The sequence below is a fragment of the Populus alba genome, chromosome 11 (assembly GCF_005239225.2).
Source record: "Populus alba chromosome 11, ASM523922v2, whole genome shotgun sequence".
NCBI lineage: Eukaryota > Viridiplantae > Streptophyta > Magnoliopsida > Malpighiales > Salicaceae > Populus > Populus alba.
Window position 1 is genome coordinate 12,390,165 of NC_133294.1, and position 22,245 is coordinate 12,412,409.

At 30.4% G+C, this 22,245-nt stretch overlaps 1 protein-coding gene across 1 annotated transcript; it reads left to right on the forward strand.

Moving 5' to 3' along the window:
• The first annotated feature begins 8,783 nt into the window (after positions 1 to 8,783).
• LOC118035047 (uncharacterized) lies at positions 8,784 to 9,507 on the forward strand. The gene has a single exon (XM_035040530.2). The coding sequence runs from the start codon at positions 8,948 to 8,950 to the stop codon at positions 9,434 to 9,436; it is 489 nt and encodes a 162-aa protein (XP_034896421.1). The 5' UTR covers positions 8,784 to 8,947; the 3' UTR covers positions 9,437 to 9,507.
• The last annotated feature ends 12,738 nt before the right edge of the window (positions 9,508 to 22,245 follow it).

The window sequence follows — 22,245 nt, forward strand, 5'->3', positions numbered from 1 at the left end:
GTTATTAATATGAATTTTAATATGATTAATTTTTTTAGGGTTTAGGTTATTAATACGAATTTTAATATGATTACTTTTTTTTTATTAAATTTTAAAAAATGGTTTTTTAAAGAAAATTTATGTTAAATAAAATTTATTATGTTTGGGGAATTATCAAATTGGATTTGATTTAATATTTCTAAAGTTTTGAAATATTATTTAAAAAATTAGACATAAAGCCAATAATTAGAATTGAAATATGCAATAATTTTATTATACATATTAATATGTTATTATGCATGATGGATGGTTATGAACATTAAAGATTAATTTGATTGTGTTTTTATAATTGAATGTTTGTAATAATAAATAGGATCTGTGTGTCTTGTTTTTTTTTCTATTTTTTTTATGGGTTGTAAAATCATTTTCTCATCTAATTGAATGTAACTCGAGATTTTTATATAATTATGTAAATGTTATATAATATAAAAATATAGTAGTTTAGATAGGAAAATCTATTTTGTAATCCAAAATAATAATAATAAAAAAAAAACAAATAAAACTACAACAATGGTACTCACAAAAGACTAATGAAGATTTGCATAGATAGAAAAATCTATTTTGTAATCCAAAAGGAAGTAAGAAAAGTGAATAAAGACTACAATAATGATGCTTACAAATAAAGATTTGCAACAACTACCTAGGTTTTAAAACACGTAATTTCCTTCGATGGCTCGAGAAAATTAGTTTATATATATATAATCATCCAATTAGAATGACATGCTAGGGGTGTATGTTTATATATAAATTGTTATATATGAAATGTATATATGTTATGCTATGTTATGTATAAGACCCAACTAATTGATAATAAATCCCTCATTAATATATTAATTACATGTTAAGAACATGAATAATTGCATTCCAATTTTATATACATAAAGCTAGAGTTTTATATATCCATGGATAACTTGTTGAGTTACTTAAGATTATTGGTTATTGTTAATCAAATATGTTTAAGACTATAAAATTAGGTTCTATATATCTAACCTATATGATTTGGATGAGTCATTCATGATCATATATAGTTAAAGGCATGGGTTAGGTGAAACATGTAAGATATATTTAGACAAAGAGTTGTCACCTAAATAATCTATGAGTCACACATAGATGTGATTGATAAACTATGTTATCTACCTAATTTAATTTATTTTGATTTGTTGAGTCACTTAAGGTTGGATAAATTAAATGGGATTATAGCCCCCTAGAAAAATCTAAGTGAGATTTCTCAAATTAATAGAAAGGGCTATTAATTTGCAAGAAAATAATAGGAGATCAAATTAAAATTAAAGACCTTATCCAAATTTAAAATTTAAATATGTATGCATGGAACTCTTTCTAGCTTTATATAAATAGGTTGGTAGATCAAAATGAGTAGTAACATATTCCTATGAAGAATACTTGATGCTGACAAATTGATTGGACCAAATTTCTTAGACTAACACCAAAATATGAGAATTGTTCTTAAGCAATAAAAAAGGTTGTATGTTCTAGAAAATCCAATTCCAAATGCCCCTGCTGAGGATGCTGAAGAGGAAGTTAGGAATGAACACCAACGTCATGTTGATAACGATGAACATGCTGCATTTGTGATGTTAGTCAGTATGTCACCTAAACTTCAAAGGCAACATGTGAATATAAATGCTCATACTATAAATATAAATGCTCATACTATAAATATAAATGCTTATACTATAATTATACATCTCAAAGAATTGTTTAATGAAGCTAGTATGACTGAGAAGTACAGGACCTATAAGGAATTGTTCTGCTACAAGATGACAGAGGGTTTTTCAGTGAGCACACCCATGTTTAAAAATGTTTAGTTATGTTAAGAAATTGAGTCAATTGGGTTTTTTCATGGATCATGAGTAAAGTGTTGACTTGTTCTTGCAGTATTTACCCTAAAGTTTTTCCCAATTCATTATGAATTATCACATGAATAAGTTGGATGATACATTGCCATAATTACTTAATATGTTTAAGAATGCTAAATGGGCCTTCAAGAAGAAAAAAAGGTCCACATCTTCTTGTTCAGTCTTTTAGAATCTCTAAGAAGAAGGATAAGAAAAATAAAAGGTATTGTCTTTATAACAAACAAATCTAATAGGGGCATCAAGAAAAACAAGTGAACTTGTCATTGTTGTGGCAAGAAATGACAATAGAGAAGAAATTGAAAGGAATACCTTGCAACCGTGTAGACAAAAAAGCTTAATGAAGCTTCTACTTCAGGTATGTTTATAATTGAAAACTACTTTACTACTTTTCATCATAGTTCTTGGGTATTGGATACCGAATATAGTTTTCACATTTGTAATTGCATATAGGAATTAAAGAAAATTAAAAGATTAGTTTAAAGCAACCTATACCTTAATAATGGAGCAAGGGTTGTTATATTAGCTGAAGAAACTAGTTATTTTGTTTTACCTAATGGACTGATGATATAACTTTATAATTGTTATTTTATTCTAGTATTTTAAGACATTATTTCAATTTTATTTAGTATTAAATGGATTTAAATTTATTATTAAGGAAAAAATGTTGTTCTTTTATAATAATGATATTTTCATAGATCCGATAATTATACAAATGGTTTATTATATAATTGAATTAAATATGATTAGGTTTAATATAAACTGAAACAAAATTAAAATACAGATTGGAATAAGTATTAAAAAACTTTTATTGGATCGAGGTGGTTAATATTTGAACAAATATTTCAAGGATTATCTAAAAGAGAATGAGATTCTCTATGTCTTTTAAAACACTACATCCATATGAAATATTTTTTCAAGGCTAAAACATTGGATATTTAGCTTGAACCTTAAGAAACATAAAATCTATATAAATTTGGTAATACATGTCATGCATCAATAAGATAAGTACCTCTTATGGAAGTTGTGAATGACATGTTACTCATATTTGATGAGCATTACTTGGAAGTAATATATGATATTTATTTCAAGAAATGACTTAAAGCTATGAACTTCATGTACTAATCAAGTTTGGAACTTGGTTGATCAATCTAAAAAGATAAAGCCTAATAGGTCCAAGTGGGTATTTAGAAGAAAGACTAATATGAATGGCAATATACTAATGAACAATATAAGCTTTAAGGAGTAGAAATATATAATTTTGATGATATAATCAATAGATTTGATTCATTAAAAAATATGGATAAACTTTATGTTTATAAGAGGTTAGTGGAAGTGGTATCATTTTTCTAATATTATATGTAGATGACATGTTATTGTTAAGAAATAACATATCTTTACTTTAATCAGTAAAGTTTTGGATGTTCGAGAATTTTTTCATAAAGAAATTAAGAGAAGTAACTTATATATTGGATATAAAGATCTATAAATATAGATATAGAAGGTTGCTTAGATTATCACGATCTATGTATATAGACTAGATGCTAAAATAGCTTAGCGTGAAAGAATCTACTACAATTGGATTCTTATCTATTTTGAATGGAACACCTCATTCCAAAGACATGTGTTTAAAAACAAAATTGAGAAAGAGATGATAAAAATGGTATCCTATACTAAAAGTTTAAAATTATTTGAATTAAGATTTTTTCAATGATATGTTGAAAAAAGTAATAAATACTAGTCAATATATATTTTATTCTAAATGGTAGTACTTTGAGTTGGAAGAGTTTCAAACAAGAGAGCATAACTGATTAGACAACTAAATAAGAGTACACCTCCATGTTTGAGGAAACAAAAAGATTGTTTGGATAAAAAATTTCATCAATTAACTAGGTTGGTTTCTAGTATTGTTGATCTAGTTGCTCTGAATTGTGATAACAATGAAACCATTACATAAGTAAAGGAACCATTTTATTTTATAAATAAATGAAATGAAAGATGTAAAGATAGAGTAAGCACCTATCAAAGAGAATTTATAATATCCTCTTACTAAGTTACTGTCAATGCAAAAGCATTAATGCTATATTAAGAAATATAGTACAAGTGAGATGTTTTTAGTTTTATATGCCTTGTAGCTAATTGATTGGTTACACGTGACATTATTATTTTTATGTAAATATAAATTTATTATTAATAAATGTTTAATTTATCTTTAATACTTATAAAATATTAGATTAATGAATATAATATTTAATTTATGAATCTTAAATAAAGATAAAGTTCATGGGACAAAAATGCTCTGCAAAGAAAACTATAAAGTTGTTATAATATAATATTAGAGGACATTGTGGTTTATTCATATACAATTATTGTAGATGTGAGTCAAATGATGAAGAGACATCTCGTGACATGTCCAATACTAGTTATTACACATGGACATATAACTTAATCTGAATTTACCCATATTCTTTATTTATGGCATAATTTTTGGTTAATAGGAAATAACTTAATCCTGTCACACTAGGCATGCCAATTATTTAATCTGACATATAATCATGTGCTCGATCGTTGACTAATCATCTATCAATAATTTGATCAATTATGATACTTGTTATCCATTTCTTTCTCATTTTTTCCTTGTAATAAGAAGAAACTACATCTAAGAATTGAATCATGAGAGGAGATAGGCAACAACATCATAAAATCAAACATAATATGGTTGTTTTAAGGTTTTAAACTTTAAAAAAGATATACTAGAAGAAGAATAAGTGAAGAAGAATAGCAATTAAAAGAAAAAACTTGTAAATAAAGAAAATAACCGTAAAAATGATAAATTGAAGAAAAAAAATACATATACGAGGTTAACCATATTTTTGAGTAGTTAGATAACCTATTTATATTAGCATGATAAAGTTTAGAGAGCGTTTGTTTCCATGGTTGCTTCTGCTTTTGAAGCCAACCACGGGAAACAAATGTTTGGTAACTAATAAAACTCAATTCACTATTCATGAGCCTCATCATTTTTTGCTTTGAAAACACAAGCTTATTGAAAGCAACAAAATGCTGTTTTTAGCCGTAGAGAGCTCCACTATTCACTTAAGTGAACATTGGAGAGCCACTCCACTTTTCATTTAAGTGAACAGTGGAGCATGTCTCCAGTGTTCATTTAAGTGGTGCATGTCTCTAATGTTTCGACCGAATTGGGTCCGAACCAAAATTAAATGCATTGAACCAAATTCGACCTGGTAAAAAAAATTAAATTTTATTTTTAATTTTTAATTGTGTTTTATTGATGACGTAGCATTTGTAGAATTTGATTGCAATCCCAATTTTGTTCTTGATTATATTTTACCTGATGTTATAGCGCGTTTAAGAAACCAAGAAAACTGCAGTCTTGTTGGATGTATTTCATACGTGATGGAATTCTAGATAGTTTAATTAAACAATAAAAAACATTTATACCAAGTATTATTTATTTCATAATGTAATAACAATATTTAAATTTACAATATTTAAATTAAAAATCATCAATATTAATATAATTTTTTAAAAATTATTTTATAACCTCAATTTCAAAAGTATTTTTAACCAAACACATTAAATTAATTTTTATTCAATCTCAATATCAATTATAATTTTAACCAAACATAAATAAATATCAAACCAACCCCAACCAAAAATACTTTTTATAAAATAATTTTTTTCAAATTACAACCATAAAAAGCTACAACAATATAAATACCTAAATCTAATCCTACTCAGACTATTCATATTATATAGATAAGAAGATTACATGATGAACTATAAAATAATTTAAGTCTTGTAAAGTAAAAAAAGAGAGATGATAACACATGCAGGCCACCAGTACAACACGAATCCACTCATTTGATTTGATGATAAACAAATCATCAATGCCATTGATACCCATAATTTTAGCATAAAGAGAAAAAAGGCTTCTAAATAATTACTAGTTTTTTATTGATTTGAGATATAATCCTTTATTTTATGTAAAATTTAGCTCCTGCAAGTGCGGCCAAAACAAAAGTTGATTAAAATTAATATTTTTTTTAATATTTTAAATTGTTTTTAATATATTAAATTAACAAATAATTAATATATTTTTTAACAAAAATAAATTATTTTAAAAATTATCTGCTACCAGAATCATAAACAGCGATTTAAAAAAAGTTTATTTTCCAATGTGTTCTTCTTTTTTCACTATGCAGAGTGATGTGAGAGTGGAAAACTGTTGTGTAGTTGTTGCATCGTTTTGCTTTAATGCTCTTTATTATATTTATGAGTCCTTCAGCAGTAGCAAGCACGTGCGAGTGCCGAGTAATTATTAAAAAGACAAAGTAAGCAGCAGCGACTTTTTGTGTAGTTGGTCCTCAACAACAATTCACGCGTTTCTTCGTTATTACGTTATTTATGCTCCGTTTGTTTGCAGGAAAGTGAATTCCTTTTGGAAAGTGAATTCCGGGGAAAGTGAATTCCTGGAAAGTGAATTCCGGGAAAGTATTTTCCGATGTTTGGTAGTGTTATGGAAAACAAACTGGAAAACACTTTCCAGTGTTTGGTTGTATTATGGAAAATGAACTGGAAAAATAATTTATTAATGAATTAATTTTTTTTTCAAATTTATCTAATATATATATATATATATATATATAATATTTAATATAAAATATTTAATCACTTACAATAAAAAAAATGAAATCTAAAATGTATAATGATGAATTTTTTTTTATTATATTCTATATTCATACATAGCTTATTTTATAAAATATAACTATATATATCATATCATATTATAGAGAAATAAGCTTGTGAAATTTTTTTACTATTCCATAAAACTATTTATAATTCCATTACGTACGAAATACATCCGACAAAAACTATAGTTTTAATAATATTTTTAGCATGTAATAAAATTGGATAAAATATTAAGGTATAAAATTCACTCTAAACTATTTTTTTTAATATTAAAAAAATAGCACACTTTAAAAAAAAAAATCCCATAGGCAAGTGAACAGTGCAAGAGAACTGCACTGTTCACTATTTTTTAGTGAACAATATACGCAATACACTGTTCATGTTAATTGCACTATTCATTGAACAGTGCAATTAACATGAACAGTTAATAAAAGACATGAAAAAAATGGCTGCTTTTAACGTCTGCCCACTGTCGGAAAGTGTTTTCCTTTATTTAAGAAAGGAATTCACTTTCCTTTGTTAACACTAATTCATTTTCCATTGACTGAATTTACTTTCCTTTGACTTTTTTCTTATTGTTTGCCAAACATCGGAAAAGCAGGAAAGTGAATTCCAGGAATTCACTTTCCTGCAATCAAACACAGCCTTAGGGTGTGATTCGTACCACGTTTTTTAAAATTTTATTTTTTTATATTTAAAATTAATTTTATTTTTATATTTTTAGATTATTTTAGTACATTAGTATCAAATTTTTTTTTTTAATATATTTTTAAGCAAAAAATACTTTGAACCACTACTAATACCATATTTGTAAACATGTTCTTATGAAATAACTAGATAATATCCACTTTACTTTATATATCTATATTATTTTTTCAATAAAATATTTTAATATTGTAAAATAGATTTTTATAAGAAAATATAACAATTTGAATTATAAACCCGACTAATTAAATAAGTTTGATTTATTATATTTACATGAGAAGAAAAAAAAATGATAACAAATGAGAAAACACAAAACACAAACACACATTAAAATTTAAGAAGAAAAGAAAAACAATGCAATATCAACTGGATTAAAAAGTAAAATTAAAAAAATAAAATTTTTATAAAAAAATTAAGAAAAAAAATAGAAATTATAAGAATAATGATCAAATTGAAAACATCAACATATGATGAAAAAAAACCTGAACATGTAAAATTTATCAACATGTTTTTTTAGATAAAAAAATTATAAATATAAATCAAAAAAATTTATGCACTTATTCAATTAAATAAATCATGAACCATTGTTTAAATAAATTAAAAAGGATTAATTTAACGATAAAAAAATATTTGAAAACATTAAAATACTAATATATATCAAGATATTTAATATCTCAAAAACGGATCATATACCATATAATGTTTAATAAATTTATTTATGAAAATCAATTTGTAATAGAGATTGAAACATATAAAATTTATTAAATAAAATAAAAGGAAAAACAATTATTCAAGGTTACACATTAAAAAACTTAATAAAAAATAAATATTTAATCTATATAAAATATATTAAAAAATAATCACTATTAATAAAAAATTATTTTAAAAAATACACAAAAAGCCATTAATTTAAAAATAAATTGAAAAAAAATAAAGAAATCAAGCCTAGTGCTTGGCCTAATAAAGAAAAGGCTTGCGAGCGGGCTTTTATTTTTTTTAAAAAAATTAATGGGATGGACAACGTGTTGTTTGCCCTAGTTAGTTGGAGCAAAAAAACAGACAACATGTCTTTTGTTAATATTGAATTCAGTCATTGGTTAACCGGAAAAATAGAGTTACTTTTTTATTTACCTAAAAAACATAATTTTAACTGATTTTTTATTCAAAACACATAAAAAATATTTAAATTGACTAAGAAGCATTTGAATGGATAAAGTAAATAAATTATATATGGATAATTTTTATAAGGTTTAATTTTAAACCTAAATTAGATATAAAAAAATCACATCAAAAGATTTCAAAATTAATCCATAAAATTAAATTTAATAAAAATATTAAATGGTTTTTCACTATCTGGGTATTTTTGTAATGTTAATTTTTTCGTGCAACCCGAATGCCTTTAAACTAGTTCTTTTTATTAAAAAACACAAGAACAAGAAAAATGATAAGACCATCCTATCCTAAGTCCTACCCGACAAATAAACAAACACTAGATAGAAGATAATCCTTCCTTGCATATCAACTGTTGTTTTCATCTCCTCCTCCTCCTCCTCCTCCTCCTATGTTTTATTTTTGAGATAGCGAGAGACAAACAAGGATCGCCTGAACAGTTGAAAATGGCTTTTTTAAAAGAAATCACCAAAGTAACGGCTATCTACATGCAGCTGTCGATCATCATGATGATCACCATCATACAGCACTCAGAAGCCCGGGAATTACGACCGTCAGATCACGGGCTGGATCACCAGAGCCTGCCACCAACAGTGGCGAAATTCCCACCTGACATGAAAGAATTCTTTGGAGCATCTAATTCAGCGACGAGAAATACGATGTCGCCGTCAACTGGTGTTGCATTGCCCAAAGAAAAGAACTCAAGCGACACGTCGTGGTGGAGAACCGCTGGCGGTGGTGGTGGTAAAGGCGGTGGTGATGATCATGTGAGGCACCTGCTGCTGGTGGCAAGTTTGGTGTGCGGGGTCACGGGATTGGGTTTGTTAGTTTCTTCTGCTGTCATTTGCTACTGCTTTATTAGGCATAAAAATAAATATTCATCATCAGCAGCAACAGATAATAATAGGAGTATTACTGCATGTGCTGGTAAGTAGTACTCTTGAGCTTCATTGCTTTCTTTTTAATTTAGTTTGGAGGAGGAGAAGACTTTATTTTATATTTATATTTTTGTTTATTTGTTTGTTTGAGTTAGGCTTCTTTTATTAAAAAAGACATGTGTAGTGTTCAACAGTTGGTGTTTTTTTTTTTTTCTAAACTTGAAAAGTGAAACACATTTAATCAGGTTTGTAATGATTCTTACAAATTAATTTAATTTTTACCTTTTCATTTAAGAAAATATAAATTTAAAATTTAAATCAAAAGCTTGTTACAAAAGTCATTCAAAATTTTGTAAAATCTTTGATTTATCAGACGATTAAATTTTTAGCCTTTGGTTTATAGATTCTAACATATACTACCTCTTAAGGTAAATTTATTGTTGGTTTTGGTTATTTTTAGAGTTAAACATTTGTTGAATAGTGTTCTCCCACTTAAGTTACTTAATAATAATCATTAACATGATTAAAATAATTTGTAAGTTAATAAAAAATTAATTTAAAAAACCCAATAGTTGACATGTTTTTTTGTAAAATTCAAAATCCTTTATCATACCTAGAAAAAATACAAGATTGTCTTGTAGTTTATTTAATGAAAAGTTGAAGTTTCATAAATAAATTTAAACAAACTAATATAAGCTCAAATTACACGTGCACGCGATCAGCTTAAGCTCGAGTTTAAACTTGGGCTCAAGGACTTGTGTTTGTTTTTGCTAATTTATTTTGGATTAAAATTTGAGTTTATTATATAAATATATAGAAAAAGCTCATGAATAAAAAGTCTAGACATTTAACAATTTATTTTCAAAGAAATAATTTCTAGTTTTCACGGGAACAACTGGTAGGTTTTTATTCTTTTATATGACATGTAATTAAAGCAAAGCAACGAGAATTAATTTTGCATTAGTTTAGGCTCCAGAAAACCAATATAAATAAGAGTTGAAGGAGAGAGGTTTTGTACAACTTGTGGTAGTTTTCTAGCCATCTTCTATGTAATTTTCTTTGGTTTCTTTTGTCTTCCCTCTCTCTATTCTAGAACTTAAGTTCTAGCCATTCTTAGATAATTTGTTTTTCATAGACCTTGATAAGTTTGCAACTAGTCAAGAAAGTGTTGCTGAAATTCTTGAATGCTAGATGACATAATTCCTTTGCACCCAAGATAAGAATAATAAAGACTTAAAAGACAATGATCTATCCATTACAACAAATGGTTGTTAGCTTACACTAATTCTATATTCTTCAATAAGCACTTTACTTCTAAATTTATCTTTCAAGTTTAATAGATTATTCGATATGTTTTTTTAGTTGTCCCTTCCTCGTGGGGGCACAACGACACTTCTCAAGCGATGTTCTTGAAATGGTCTATGGTTGGATAAAAGAGTTATCATCTAGTATTATAGTTACTAGAAATCCTAAGTTGTAAAGAAATTAGGCCCAAGTCATAGTTTTGAAACTCGGCTTGGCCCGGGGGGTGACTCAGCCGACCCAAGCCTGGGACCAAGCCGGGTCTAAGTAAAAACCAGCCGGGGATTTGGCCAAGTGAAACCCAGTCAACCCGGGTAAATCCAGCTGAGACCTGGTCTTTTTTTTTTAATATGTGTGTGTGTGTGTGTGTAACGATGTTGTTTTGACCTTTAACAATTAAAAGGCCAAAATGATTAACAATGAGGACATAAATTAGAATTGAAAAAACCTAGAAATCTTCAAAGCCATTTCAGTCATGAAAAAAAGCAGAGGAGCAAAAGAATCTAAATCACTATTTCAAATCTGCAATAAATGAAGTTGATATTATTTATACCCACATGTTTCTTCATAGCAGCTGGCAGCCATACAAAGACTTTTCTCTCTCGTTTCGTTGCCCATGTTCATGCATACTTTGTTTGATCTGTTGTGGAATCAAACAACCACCAATGCTTCCTGTCAATTAGTAGAGTGATTAGGAGGCTAATTGCGCGGAGAGTCTTCATTGTTTGGTAGATAATTTGCCTATGCGATGGAGGTGCAGAGGGGGAGATTTTAACTCTCTTTTAATTTGAGGTAAACAATAAAGGGTGTTAGTATCTGCAAGTGGGTGGTGTCATTCAATGGCTTGTATAATTGAATGGGAATTTTATTATTTCTTGGAATAATGGGAACACACGATGCTTCCACTCAGTTTGCTTAGAGATAGCGTCACGTTTGCAAGTTTTTTTTTTTGGTGCTTAGAGATAGCGTCACGTTTGCAAGTTTTTTTTTGGTGCTTAGAGATAACGTCACGTTTGCAAGTTTTTTTTTTGGGTTGACCCAGGTGAACCCATCTAACCCGTGACCCGATTATTATACCGAGTTGACCACCGGGTCGGGTTTAAAAACTATACCCCTAGTACACCCTATCCGAGGCAAGCTGCATTGTTTTTTCTCTTTGTTTGCTATAGTCCGATGATATTTCTATTCTTATCAGCTTACTATGGAAGGTTTGCTACAATGAACAAATTTAGATTTCTTAGGTAAAGAACTTAGTCTAAAACAGTGAAATATATTACAAGTGAATAATATATTCTTCTTGCCAAAAATAAAATTTTAAAATATAGGACAAAATCTTTTTTTTATTTTGATTTTTTATTGCTTTTTTATATTTTATTTAAGCTTTGTTTGGCACAAACCATTTTTCTTAAGACTAAAACTGTCAAAATAGGCATAAGGAGGTGTTTTCCAAACACATCCTTAAACCCAAAAAACCTTTAGCAAAAATATTATAAGAAAACCAGGTTTTTAACCCTTAGAACTGATTTCGACTCAACTGGGTTGATCTAAAAAATTTTGTTCAACCATAAATCAAACAAAAAACACTAGTTTGACCTAAAAACTAAACCAAAACTAAAACTTAAAATGAATCAAACTTAAGAAACATAAAAAAACTTTGACAAAAAATAGATTAAACGCAGAAAAACCAAGAACAACTTAAGAACACGAAGAACATTCAAGGAAAACCTAGCAATGTGGATCCTAAATTAAACCATATACAATCAAAACAAAGACATAAAAATGTTACAAATGATAAAAGTATCCATAATTTAGCATCCATTCACGTTGATTATCAAAGAATCAACACTATTTTGTTAAAATGGGTTTTAGTTAAAACCAAAAGCCTCAAATTAAAACTTTCAAAAATTTGTTATTGATGTAAAAAAAAAAAAAAAAAAACCTAGATTATTACTAGTTAAGTTGCCTAAATCGTTTAATGCAGAGAATTGAACCAAAACTAGTTTAAATCTTGAGACTAAGACAATGTTCTTTTCAAGAACACGAAGAACATTGTCTTATACCCAGCAATTGTCAAGCCTCCAAAAACTGATTTTTTTTTTTACATCTAAAACATGTTTTCTTTATTATAACAATTCACACTACTATAACCAAACATGTTTCAATAAAACAAAAACTAACAAATAATGTTAAAAACATCTAAATCATGCAACAAGTTCTAATTTTCAAAACTGCAACTTAAAAATAGCCTATATATAATTAATTAATTAATTAATTTGGATTCAAAATTGATATCTTGACACTCAAAAGAACCTAAACAAAAAACCAAGAACCTATAACATGCATCAGTAAGCCCTAAAAAAAAACATCAAACATATACTGATAAAATACAAAAACCATTTTATTTTATCAAAATCAATCACTGACATATTATCTTGGCATCCAGTAACATCAACAACTCTCCAAGCAAGATTTAAACAATAGCAACAAACATTTTATGTACTAATTGAAATAATAATAAAAAAAACCTGGAAAGGTTTCAAGTATTTACAGTTAAAATAGAGGATTGGCAACCAATATATCCATAGTGGAAGTTCTATTTGAAGTGATCGATAAACAAAATGTTAAGTAAATATTATAAAGGGGCTCACCAAAAAGATGATGCTTTGGTTTTTTTTTTTTTTTTTTTTTTGCAATATTGATATAATGGGTTTGAATGTTTGCTTGAGATTAATACTAAAATATTGGGCCATGAAAGAACTATTTTCTTCCACATATTAAGGCTTATAAGTTTGTTTTCAAGAATGAGTTCTTTATCTTTATAGATTTTTTTTTCTTTTTGCTATGTACACTAGTATATTAATACACAAGTTTTTGCAATGAACATAATTGGTATGGTGATGGAAAGAAAGTGAAGATTTCATCATTAAAAGGATTATAACTCTAACTTCATTTCTTTTACTAAGGGTTTGAGGTCTAACATTCCTGTTTTATTTTAATAAAGATAGTTGTCGCCTCATGGAAGGTTCGAACTAGTCTTTTTCATACAACGGGGTCTCACCAACCAGCTATGAAACCATTAGCAAAAGGAGAGGGAATCTCATCCCAAAAGGATTTAATTGGCAACACATGTTTACCCATATAGAACATTTTTTACAACAGAAAATTTTCATTTGCTTTACACTCCTTTGAATGACCAATTCATATCCTTTTTGTAGTCTACAACTAACAAAGACATTTGAGCTTGTCACATATAGTAAGCCATTACTGCTGTGGAGTGAGATTTGCCTAGGTTCCTGTCCAAGTTATTGAAGTATTGATGATGGGGATAAGCAAATTCATCGGTTGAATAAGGTTGGGTTGTTTGTCTTCATGCTTTGTAAATATGGAAGTATATGCTTCAGTTCAGCCCAATAGCTTCTGTACCCGGCTTTTATGAAAGGAATGAGCATTTCCAGTTTTTCCCTATTCAGTCCATTCATGATGTACTATTTGGGCTATCATTCCAGATTTGCCTTTCCTCTTAGTTTGGGTTTTGAATAATGTGTTTTGTTTGTTTGATCCTGAGATTCCAAAAAAGTTACCTATACTTTTCTTTGATGCAATTCCATTGGCCATCGCATTATCACCACTCGGCTACAACCCTAGAATTCAAAATTGCTCTTTGATGTTTTACCCTAAGAGATGCCAGTACTTGGATTTGGTCTTTTGGACCAAAACCATTTTGAGATGTGGGTTGCGTTTGTGAATCTGAAGATTCAGGATTTTAGAGGGGCTGTGAAAAAGCTTCACCTTTGAGAAGGAATATGTCATCAATGTTGACTTCTTATGTTTGGATCCAAATAGTATGTGCTCTATTTTTTTATTGACATCCTTCTGTATTCCTTCCTAGGTCAGTTTCATCAAGAGGTTCGTAAACTTCTACAATCAACCCAACAGAGCCATTGCCTTCTAACACATCCAAAGTGTATTCATCAGCTGATCTTTTAGTGTTTAAATGTTAAGCTCAGCTTAACAAAAATAAGAAAAGAGAGAACACAGGAGAAAAATAGAGGAAAAGAGAATCCTGTTATTATATTTGCGTGCCCCTTACATAACCACCACTGGTTATTTATACTAACCTCCATTTGTTTATACACGTTTATTTCATGGATAATCAACTCCTAATTGACTTTAACGGCCTCATATAAGTGCCTTATATAATCTTTTTGCAATTATAATCCAGCTATAACAATCCAACTGTAACATAACTCCCTCCTTGAATGCATTCTTGTCCCAAGAATGCTAATTAGTGTCTACCAAAAGAGGTGTGATGCATTTTGAAAATTGTTGTTATAAATCCTCTAGGTCTTCCCATATAGCATCTTCGGGATAAAGGTTGGACCATTGAATCAACCTTGTTATTACTGTGTGGTTGTCCTTCTTCATCATCTTCCTGTCCAATATGGCTATTGACATAATTTGCATTTGTCCTTCCTTGTCTATCATTGGCAACTTAGAAGAAGCAATTACTGCGTCACCAATCTTTTTCTTGAGCAGGGATACATGGAACACTGGATATACCAAACTCCCTTCTAGCAACCTCAACGCAAGCCACTAGCCCAATTATGTGAATTATTGGATACGGTCCATAATATCAAGGATTGAGTTTAAGGTTTCTTCTTAATGCCACATTGTTTTGTTGATAAGGTTAAAGCTTAAGGAAAACCAAGTCCCCAATTGAAAACTCCCTCTCTGACCTGTGCTTATTAGCCATTTGTTTCATCATATGCCTTGCTGCTTCGAGCTGCCTTTTCATTACAAGATCTATGTTGGCCTTTCGTTGTAACACATTTTCCACTACAGCCACTGGTGTCGATTTCTGAGAAATCCACTCTCTCTATAAAGGAACATAGCCATAAAAGGCTTGGAAAGGACTCATTCCTAAGGTAGAATGATAACTGGAATTATACCACCATTGTGCCAGCGATAACCAATGAAACCAGCGTTTTGGTTGATGCATGGTCATGCAATGAAGATATGTTTCCAAACACTGATTCACCCTCTCAGTCTGCCTATCCGTCTATGGGTGGTAAGCCGTGCTCATCAACAACTGAACTCCTAACTTTTTGAATAATTCCTTCTAAAAAATATTGGTAAAGATCTTGTCCCTATTTGTGATAATCACAGCTGGTAGTCCATGAAACTTGTAGAAATGATCAAGGAATAGCTGTGCAATATCTTGTGCCGTGTATGGATGACTGAGTGCAATGAAATGTCCATATTTAGTAAATTTATCCACGACCACTATAATAGCATTCTTTACATCTAAACTTGGCATTCCTTCTATAAAATCCATGGTGATGGCTTCCTATATTCCATTAGAAACTGGTAATGGTTGTAACAAGCTTGAATAAGCTACTCTCTCTGCCTTAGCTTACTTACAAACATCGCACTCGTCCACTGTTCTTTTCATCATTGCCTTCATCCCCGACCAATAGAAGTTGGCCTTCAGCCTCCTGAATGTGTTTTGTATGCTAACATGCCTTTCCACATAAGAATCATGCATGGATTTAACCAATCTAACTCTGAGTTCCCCCTCTTGTCCCACCACTATTCTGCCTTTGTATCTCAACACTCTTTCTGTATAAGTATAATCCATATTTCTTGTGTTTCCCATCATTTTATCCAAGATAATGGTCTGCAACTTAGGTTCCTTGTCATAGGATGCATACACCTCCTCATAACAAGCTAGCAGTATACTGGTTAGTGCATCTAACTCCCCAATAGTTGTGATTGGTGCACTATTATGGTGCTTCCTGGATAGTGCATCGGCAGAAATGTTCTCCTTGCCTTTTCTGTATAATATGGTATATTGCAACCCTAAGAGCTTCGTCAGGCCTTTCTTCTGAATTGTCGTATGAATCTTCTAATCTAATAGATACTTCAAACTCTCATGATCTGTCTATATGATAAATTGCTCTTGCCCTAAATAATGTCTTCATTTCTCCACAGCCATGAGGATGGCCAGGTACTCTTTTTCACAGATGGAAAGTCTCATATGTTTTAGACTTAAGGCTTTGCTTAAATAAGCTATGGGACGACATTATTGGCTTAAGACTGCCCCCAATCCTGAATCACAAGCATTTGTCTCCAAGACAAATGTTTTAGAGAAGTTAGGTAGAGTTAGGACTGGTGCTTCATACAAGGCTTTCTTCAAACGGTCGAAAGCTTGCTGAGATTGATCATTCCACCCAAATTTATTCTTCTTCAGCAATTCTGTGAGTGGTTTGCTGATAACTCCAAAATGTCGGATAAACTTCTTATAATACCCAGCCAATCCCAAGAATCACCTTAATTCTTTCAAAGCTTGTGGAATAGGCTAATTGTTCACTGCTTCAATCTTCTTCCAGTCAGTTGCTACTCTTATTATAGAAATTATATGCCCTAGGTATTCCACTTGTTGTTCCCCGAATGCACATTTAGATCTCTTAGCCAACAGCTGGTTATCACTTAGAGTTTCCAAAACCTGCCAAAGGTGGACAAAGTGCCTCTTAAATGCTGGGCTGTAAATGAGTATGCCATAAAAAAAAAAAAAAAAAACCAGCATAAACTTGTGCAGGTATGGCTCCAGTATGTTGTTCATTAACGTCTGGAAGGTGTAGGAGCATTGGTAAGGCTAAAAGGTATAACCCTAAACTCATAATGCCCATAATGCATCCTAAATGTTGTCTTCTCAATGTCTTCCTCATGCATCCTAACTTGATGGTAACCTGACCTCAGGTCCAGTTTTGAGAAGAAACTTGAGCCATATAGTTCGTCCAAAAGGTAATCAATAAGAGGGATGAGAAATTTGTTTTTTATGGTTTGCTCATTGAGCTACCTGTAATCAATACAAAATCTCCATGTATTGTCTTTCTTTTTAACCAGCAGCACGGGGGATACAAAAGGACTAACACTATGCTGAATCATGCCATTAAAGATCATTTCCTTCACTAGTTTCTCTATTTCTCCCTTTTGAATGAATGAGCTTTTATAAGGCCTAATGTTAATAAACTGTGACCCTAGCTTCAGGGGTATCTTGTGATTGAATCACCTTACTAGAGGTAAGGCTCGTGGCTCTTTAAAGATACCAACAAATTCAACCAACAGAGATTTAATCTCAGCTCTTGTTTTAGTTGGCTTATCTTCCCCTTCATTGTCCATTGCAAAGAAATGGCCTCCTAGCCCTCCAATCACATCCTTGAAGTTTCTATGTTCTTTAAGGGTGGTTATCATCTGTAATTCACCCCCTTATGAAATGTCTTTTAACTCAATCATCCTGCCATCCTTTTTAAATGACAGTCGTAATTTAATGAAATCAAATAGCACCAACAAGTACTTTTTCAGCCAATCAACTCCAAGCACTATATCATGCCTACCTAATCCTAGCACCCTCAAATTTGACTTGAATTCATAGCTTTGCATAAACCAAGTAAATGCAAGGCTATGTGTTTCACGCAACATGGCATTTTCATTGGCCACCGTGACTACCAACAATGTAGTTTTACTAGTGGTAGCATTCAACGCCTTGATTGTGCCTTTGTTAATAAAACTATGTGTGCTCCCATTATCTTTGAGGATGATAAGGTTCTGCCATTGACAATTTTCTTTAATCCTGATAGTATTGTAAGTGTTGTTGTCTGCCAAAGCATTTAATGACAAGCCATATTCATTTACCTGATCATTTCCCTTGTCTTCCCCTTGCACATTGTCTTCGAACTCTCTCATTCCTTTATCCTCCTTTCCCTTCACTCCTTCTATCATGTGTAGACTTTTGGTATTGCATCTATGCCCAGGCATATATTTATCTTCACGTCTAAAACATTGTTCCAATCTCTTTCGTTGTTCATAGAGACTATCTGAAGGGGGCTTCATTCCTTCAGTCCTGGATGGACCAAAATATTTTAGGGAAACATTGCCTTGTATTCTACCACTATGAATTGGAGGATTGTTTCATTAGAGGGATCGAGTCTTCTTGGTTAATGTATTATTAGCCTCTTCTTGCCATTTAGCTTGCTCAAATGCTACCAACACCCTTGTAGGTTTCAAAATCTTAAGCATCGGCTTGATCTCATCTTTCAATCCACTAATAAAATTGGAGACATAGTAAGCTTCTGGCAATAGTGGGTTGAAAGCCCCCATCAATGATATCAGCTCCTCAAACCTTTCTATATAGCCATCTATGTTTTCGTCTTAGATTAGTTTGTTGAATTCTTCCACAATGTCATCTTTGCTTCCAAACCTCCTGCAAAGATCTTAAGCAAACTCCTCTCATTCTATATATGGATCATTGCCTCGTATCAAGCCTTCGAACCACATATTTGTTTTGCCTTCCAAGTAATACGAAATCACCGCTACTCACTGATGTGTAGGTATTGAATGTATCTTAAAGTATTTCTTGCATTTTCACAACCATCCTCGAAGATCCTCTCCCCTAAAGGTTGATAGTTCCATCCTGGGCAATGGTATGTGGAACCCTGTCCTATGAAGTTCTTGCCCTGTCATTTTCTCCCCTTGACTTTATGTTCTAGGTTCTGAAGTTATTTTTTCAATAGGTGCATTCACTTCCACGTTCCTGTCCAGCCCTGGGGTTGTTAGGATACCTCTGGAATGGCTTTCTGTCATATTTGTCCTTGCTCTTTGGGCAGCCATAAATTGTTGGAACTATTAGGATAGTAGTTCCATTTGTATGACTAACTGCTCAATCTTGGCCCTTTGCTTTTTGTTTTCTGCCATTGATTACTGCCATTCTAGATGATAAGTTTGCAGCTGATTGTCCAGCCTTTTGCAATGTTCATCCACTACCTTGAATTTGTTACCATCCACCATTGTTAAAGGACATTCGCAACTTGTTGCAAGCTCTGATATCAATTGTTAAGCTCAGTTTAACAAGAATAAGAAAAGAAAGAACAAAAGAGAAAAATAGAGGAAAAGAAAATTATGTTATTATTTTTGCATGCCCCTTACGTAAACTCCACTGGTTATTTATACTAACCTCCTTATGCTTTTACTCGTTCATTTCATGGTTAACCAACTCCTAATTGACTCTAACGACCTCACACGAGTGCCTTATGCAATCCTTTTACAACTATAATCCAGTTGTAACAATCCAGTTGTAACATTAGAGATGTCAGTTTCCTGCTTGTTTTCATCTAACCAACCGAAAGATTGAGCGCAGCGGTCATCTTGTTTTCATCTGGCTGATTCCGAGTTGTTTCTGTCTATGCGCTCAATTTATCTAGTTATTCTCCAACATATAGTCTTCATACTGATAGTTCCAGTAACAGTGCATGGTATGTAATTGGTAGAGTTAAGTCAAACATTGTACCGCATAACCTTTGTTTAGAGAAACGTTTTCGACTCGCACAATCCATGCATTAGAGTTGAAAACGTTCTCATATTAGGCTCACACCTTTGTTTAGGAAATTCCTCAAGCACATCGAATGCAGACTCCAAATATTTTTTCTCACATATCCCTTTAATGAGAGTAATAAGAGAACAAGCATCAATCTCAATACTTAACATAAGAGCTTGCAAATACACTTCGTCAACTACATCAAAAACTTTTGCAGACACGGGCAAGTCCAATACAACTTTTCACATTACGCCAACAATTATACCTTTTTGGCATGTCATAAAAGGTCTCTATTACTTTCTTGATTCGACCTGCTAATTGTCCATAAATCTTGATCACATTGTGAAAGAAATCGCTTAATAAACAACAAGACTTGTCAAGATTGATTTTTGGTTCTATACTAAGGTTTTGAATTTAGGCCTCTAGGTGTCAATTTGTAAGTCGTATAAGAATCTTGGGGTGATAAAGGAGAAGAACAAAGTAATGGCATGGAGAGTGAACAAGAAGAAAGGATTTTAGGAGTAAGGGTGGTTCTTGAATGAGCAAAAAGGGAGTGTGAATCATTGTTTTTTTAGTAGGAAACGGACGTGAAATCATGCATATCGCAGCTTCTTCCTTTCAACTACTAGCCAGCCAGGTTGGGCGTGTGCTAGTTTTATAATTTATTCGAGTTGATGGTTAAAAAAGTCAAGAGATACTTAAAATATGGAGTTAACTTTAATATAACCCTTTGATTTATCAATAGTAATCCATTAGTCCCTCTACTATTAAAAGAAAATCAAATTGTTTCTTAATAAGTGTTGATCATCCTAGCTTTATTTTTATTTTTATTTTTTTTCCCCCTAAAAATACAAAACAAACTGAATAATGATTCATTCTCTCTTCCCTTCTCTTTCTCTTTTTCTCAAAAATAAAAATAAAAACATAATAAATTGAAAATAAGCATAATAATGATAAAAGGACTAAATTGTAATAAACTTTAGAATATATAAATTAAAATATTATTTTTGAAACCACAACATCTGATATCAAACAAAGTTATAACTACTCTAATAAATAAATAAAGAAAGAAAATAAAGCGAAAGGTAAAAATATTGTACACAGATTTATTTTATTATTTACTACAATAGTGAAATGACATTTTTTCCCCTTCCTAAAAAATAAATTCCTTTATGGTAAGGGTATTTTAATCTTTTTACATAGTGCACTAGTTATTAAAGATTTGTGCGACAAAATGTCTTTTCATAATTTTTTTTTAAAATGCATGGAATGACTTAATACTCTCAATGTCATAAGTTTTAAAATTAGGTAAAAAGGGTATTTTGATCTTTTTATTTTTTTAATATAGTAGAATCACAATTTTTTCCCTATAATAAAAAAGATTAAGTCATACATTGAGGGGTATTTTTATCTTTTCTTATAGGTTTTTTTGGTAAATTCTAGGACCAATGAGGGCACTATAATCTTTTTAGTTTCTTTAATTATTATTTTAATGCAAAACGCTTTTAGCGTGTGGGAGGTGCTAACACACTTTGGATTGCATGTTTGACACCTTTTGATAATAAAAATTACATTTTTCATTGTATCATTGGATGCGCTATCATGTTCTTTTCTTGGTGGTGCAACGTATGTCGATAAAGGTGATGTAATTTGTTGTCAATTAGCTTTTTTTTTCTTCCTTTTTTTTTTTTCCCTTGAAAATTATAGATTGATCCTCTTTTGTTTTACTTTTTTAAATTCAGCACTTATTTTTTTATTTTTAATTTTTATTCATGACTTTTTATAAAAGTTTTATTTCAACTTCATCGTTTAATCTAATTTTATGATATATTATTTTTTATAATTGGTCCTAATTCTTTTGATTTTTTTATTGTCAAGTTAAATTTTTTTTTTTTCAATTTAACCCTCAAGCTAAAAATTTGTTGTCGCACACTATTTTAATTTTTTTTTATTTTTATTTTAACCATCTTTCTTTTAATTGTTGTTATTTTTTTTATTTTGAATCTTTTTGTGTAATATTTTTATCTCATTCTTCGGCATTTTATTTGTTGGGAATTGAGTTTCATGATTTTTTCATGCATGGTATTTTTATTCTAATGATCTAAGTCACATATTTGAAAAGTTAATAGATATTTTTTAGCTTATTTTCTTTTTCAATTTTATCATTTGACAATTTTTTTTTTTAAAATGA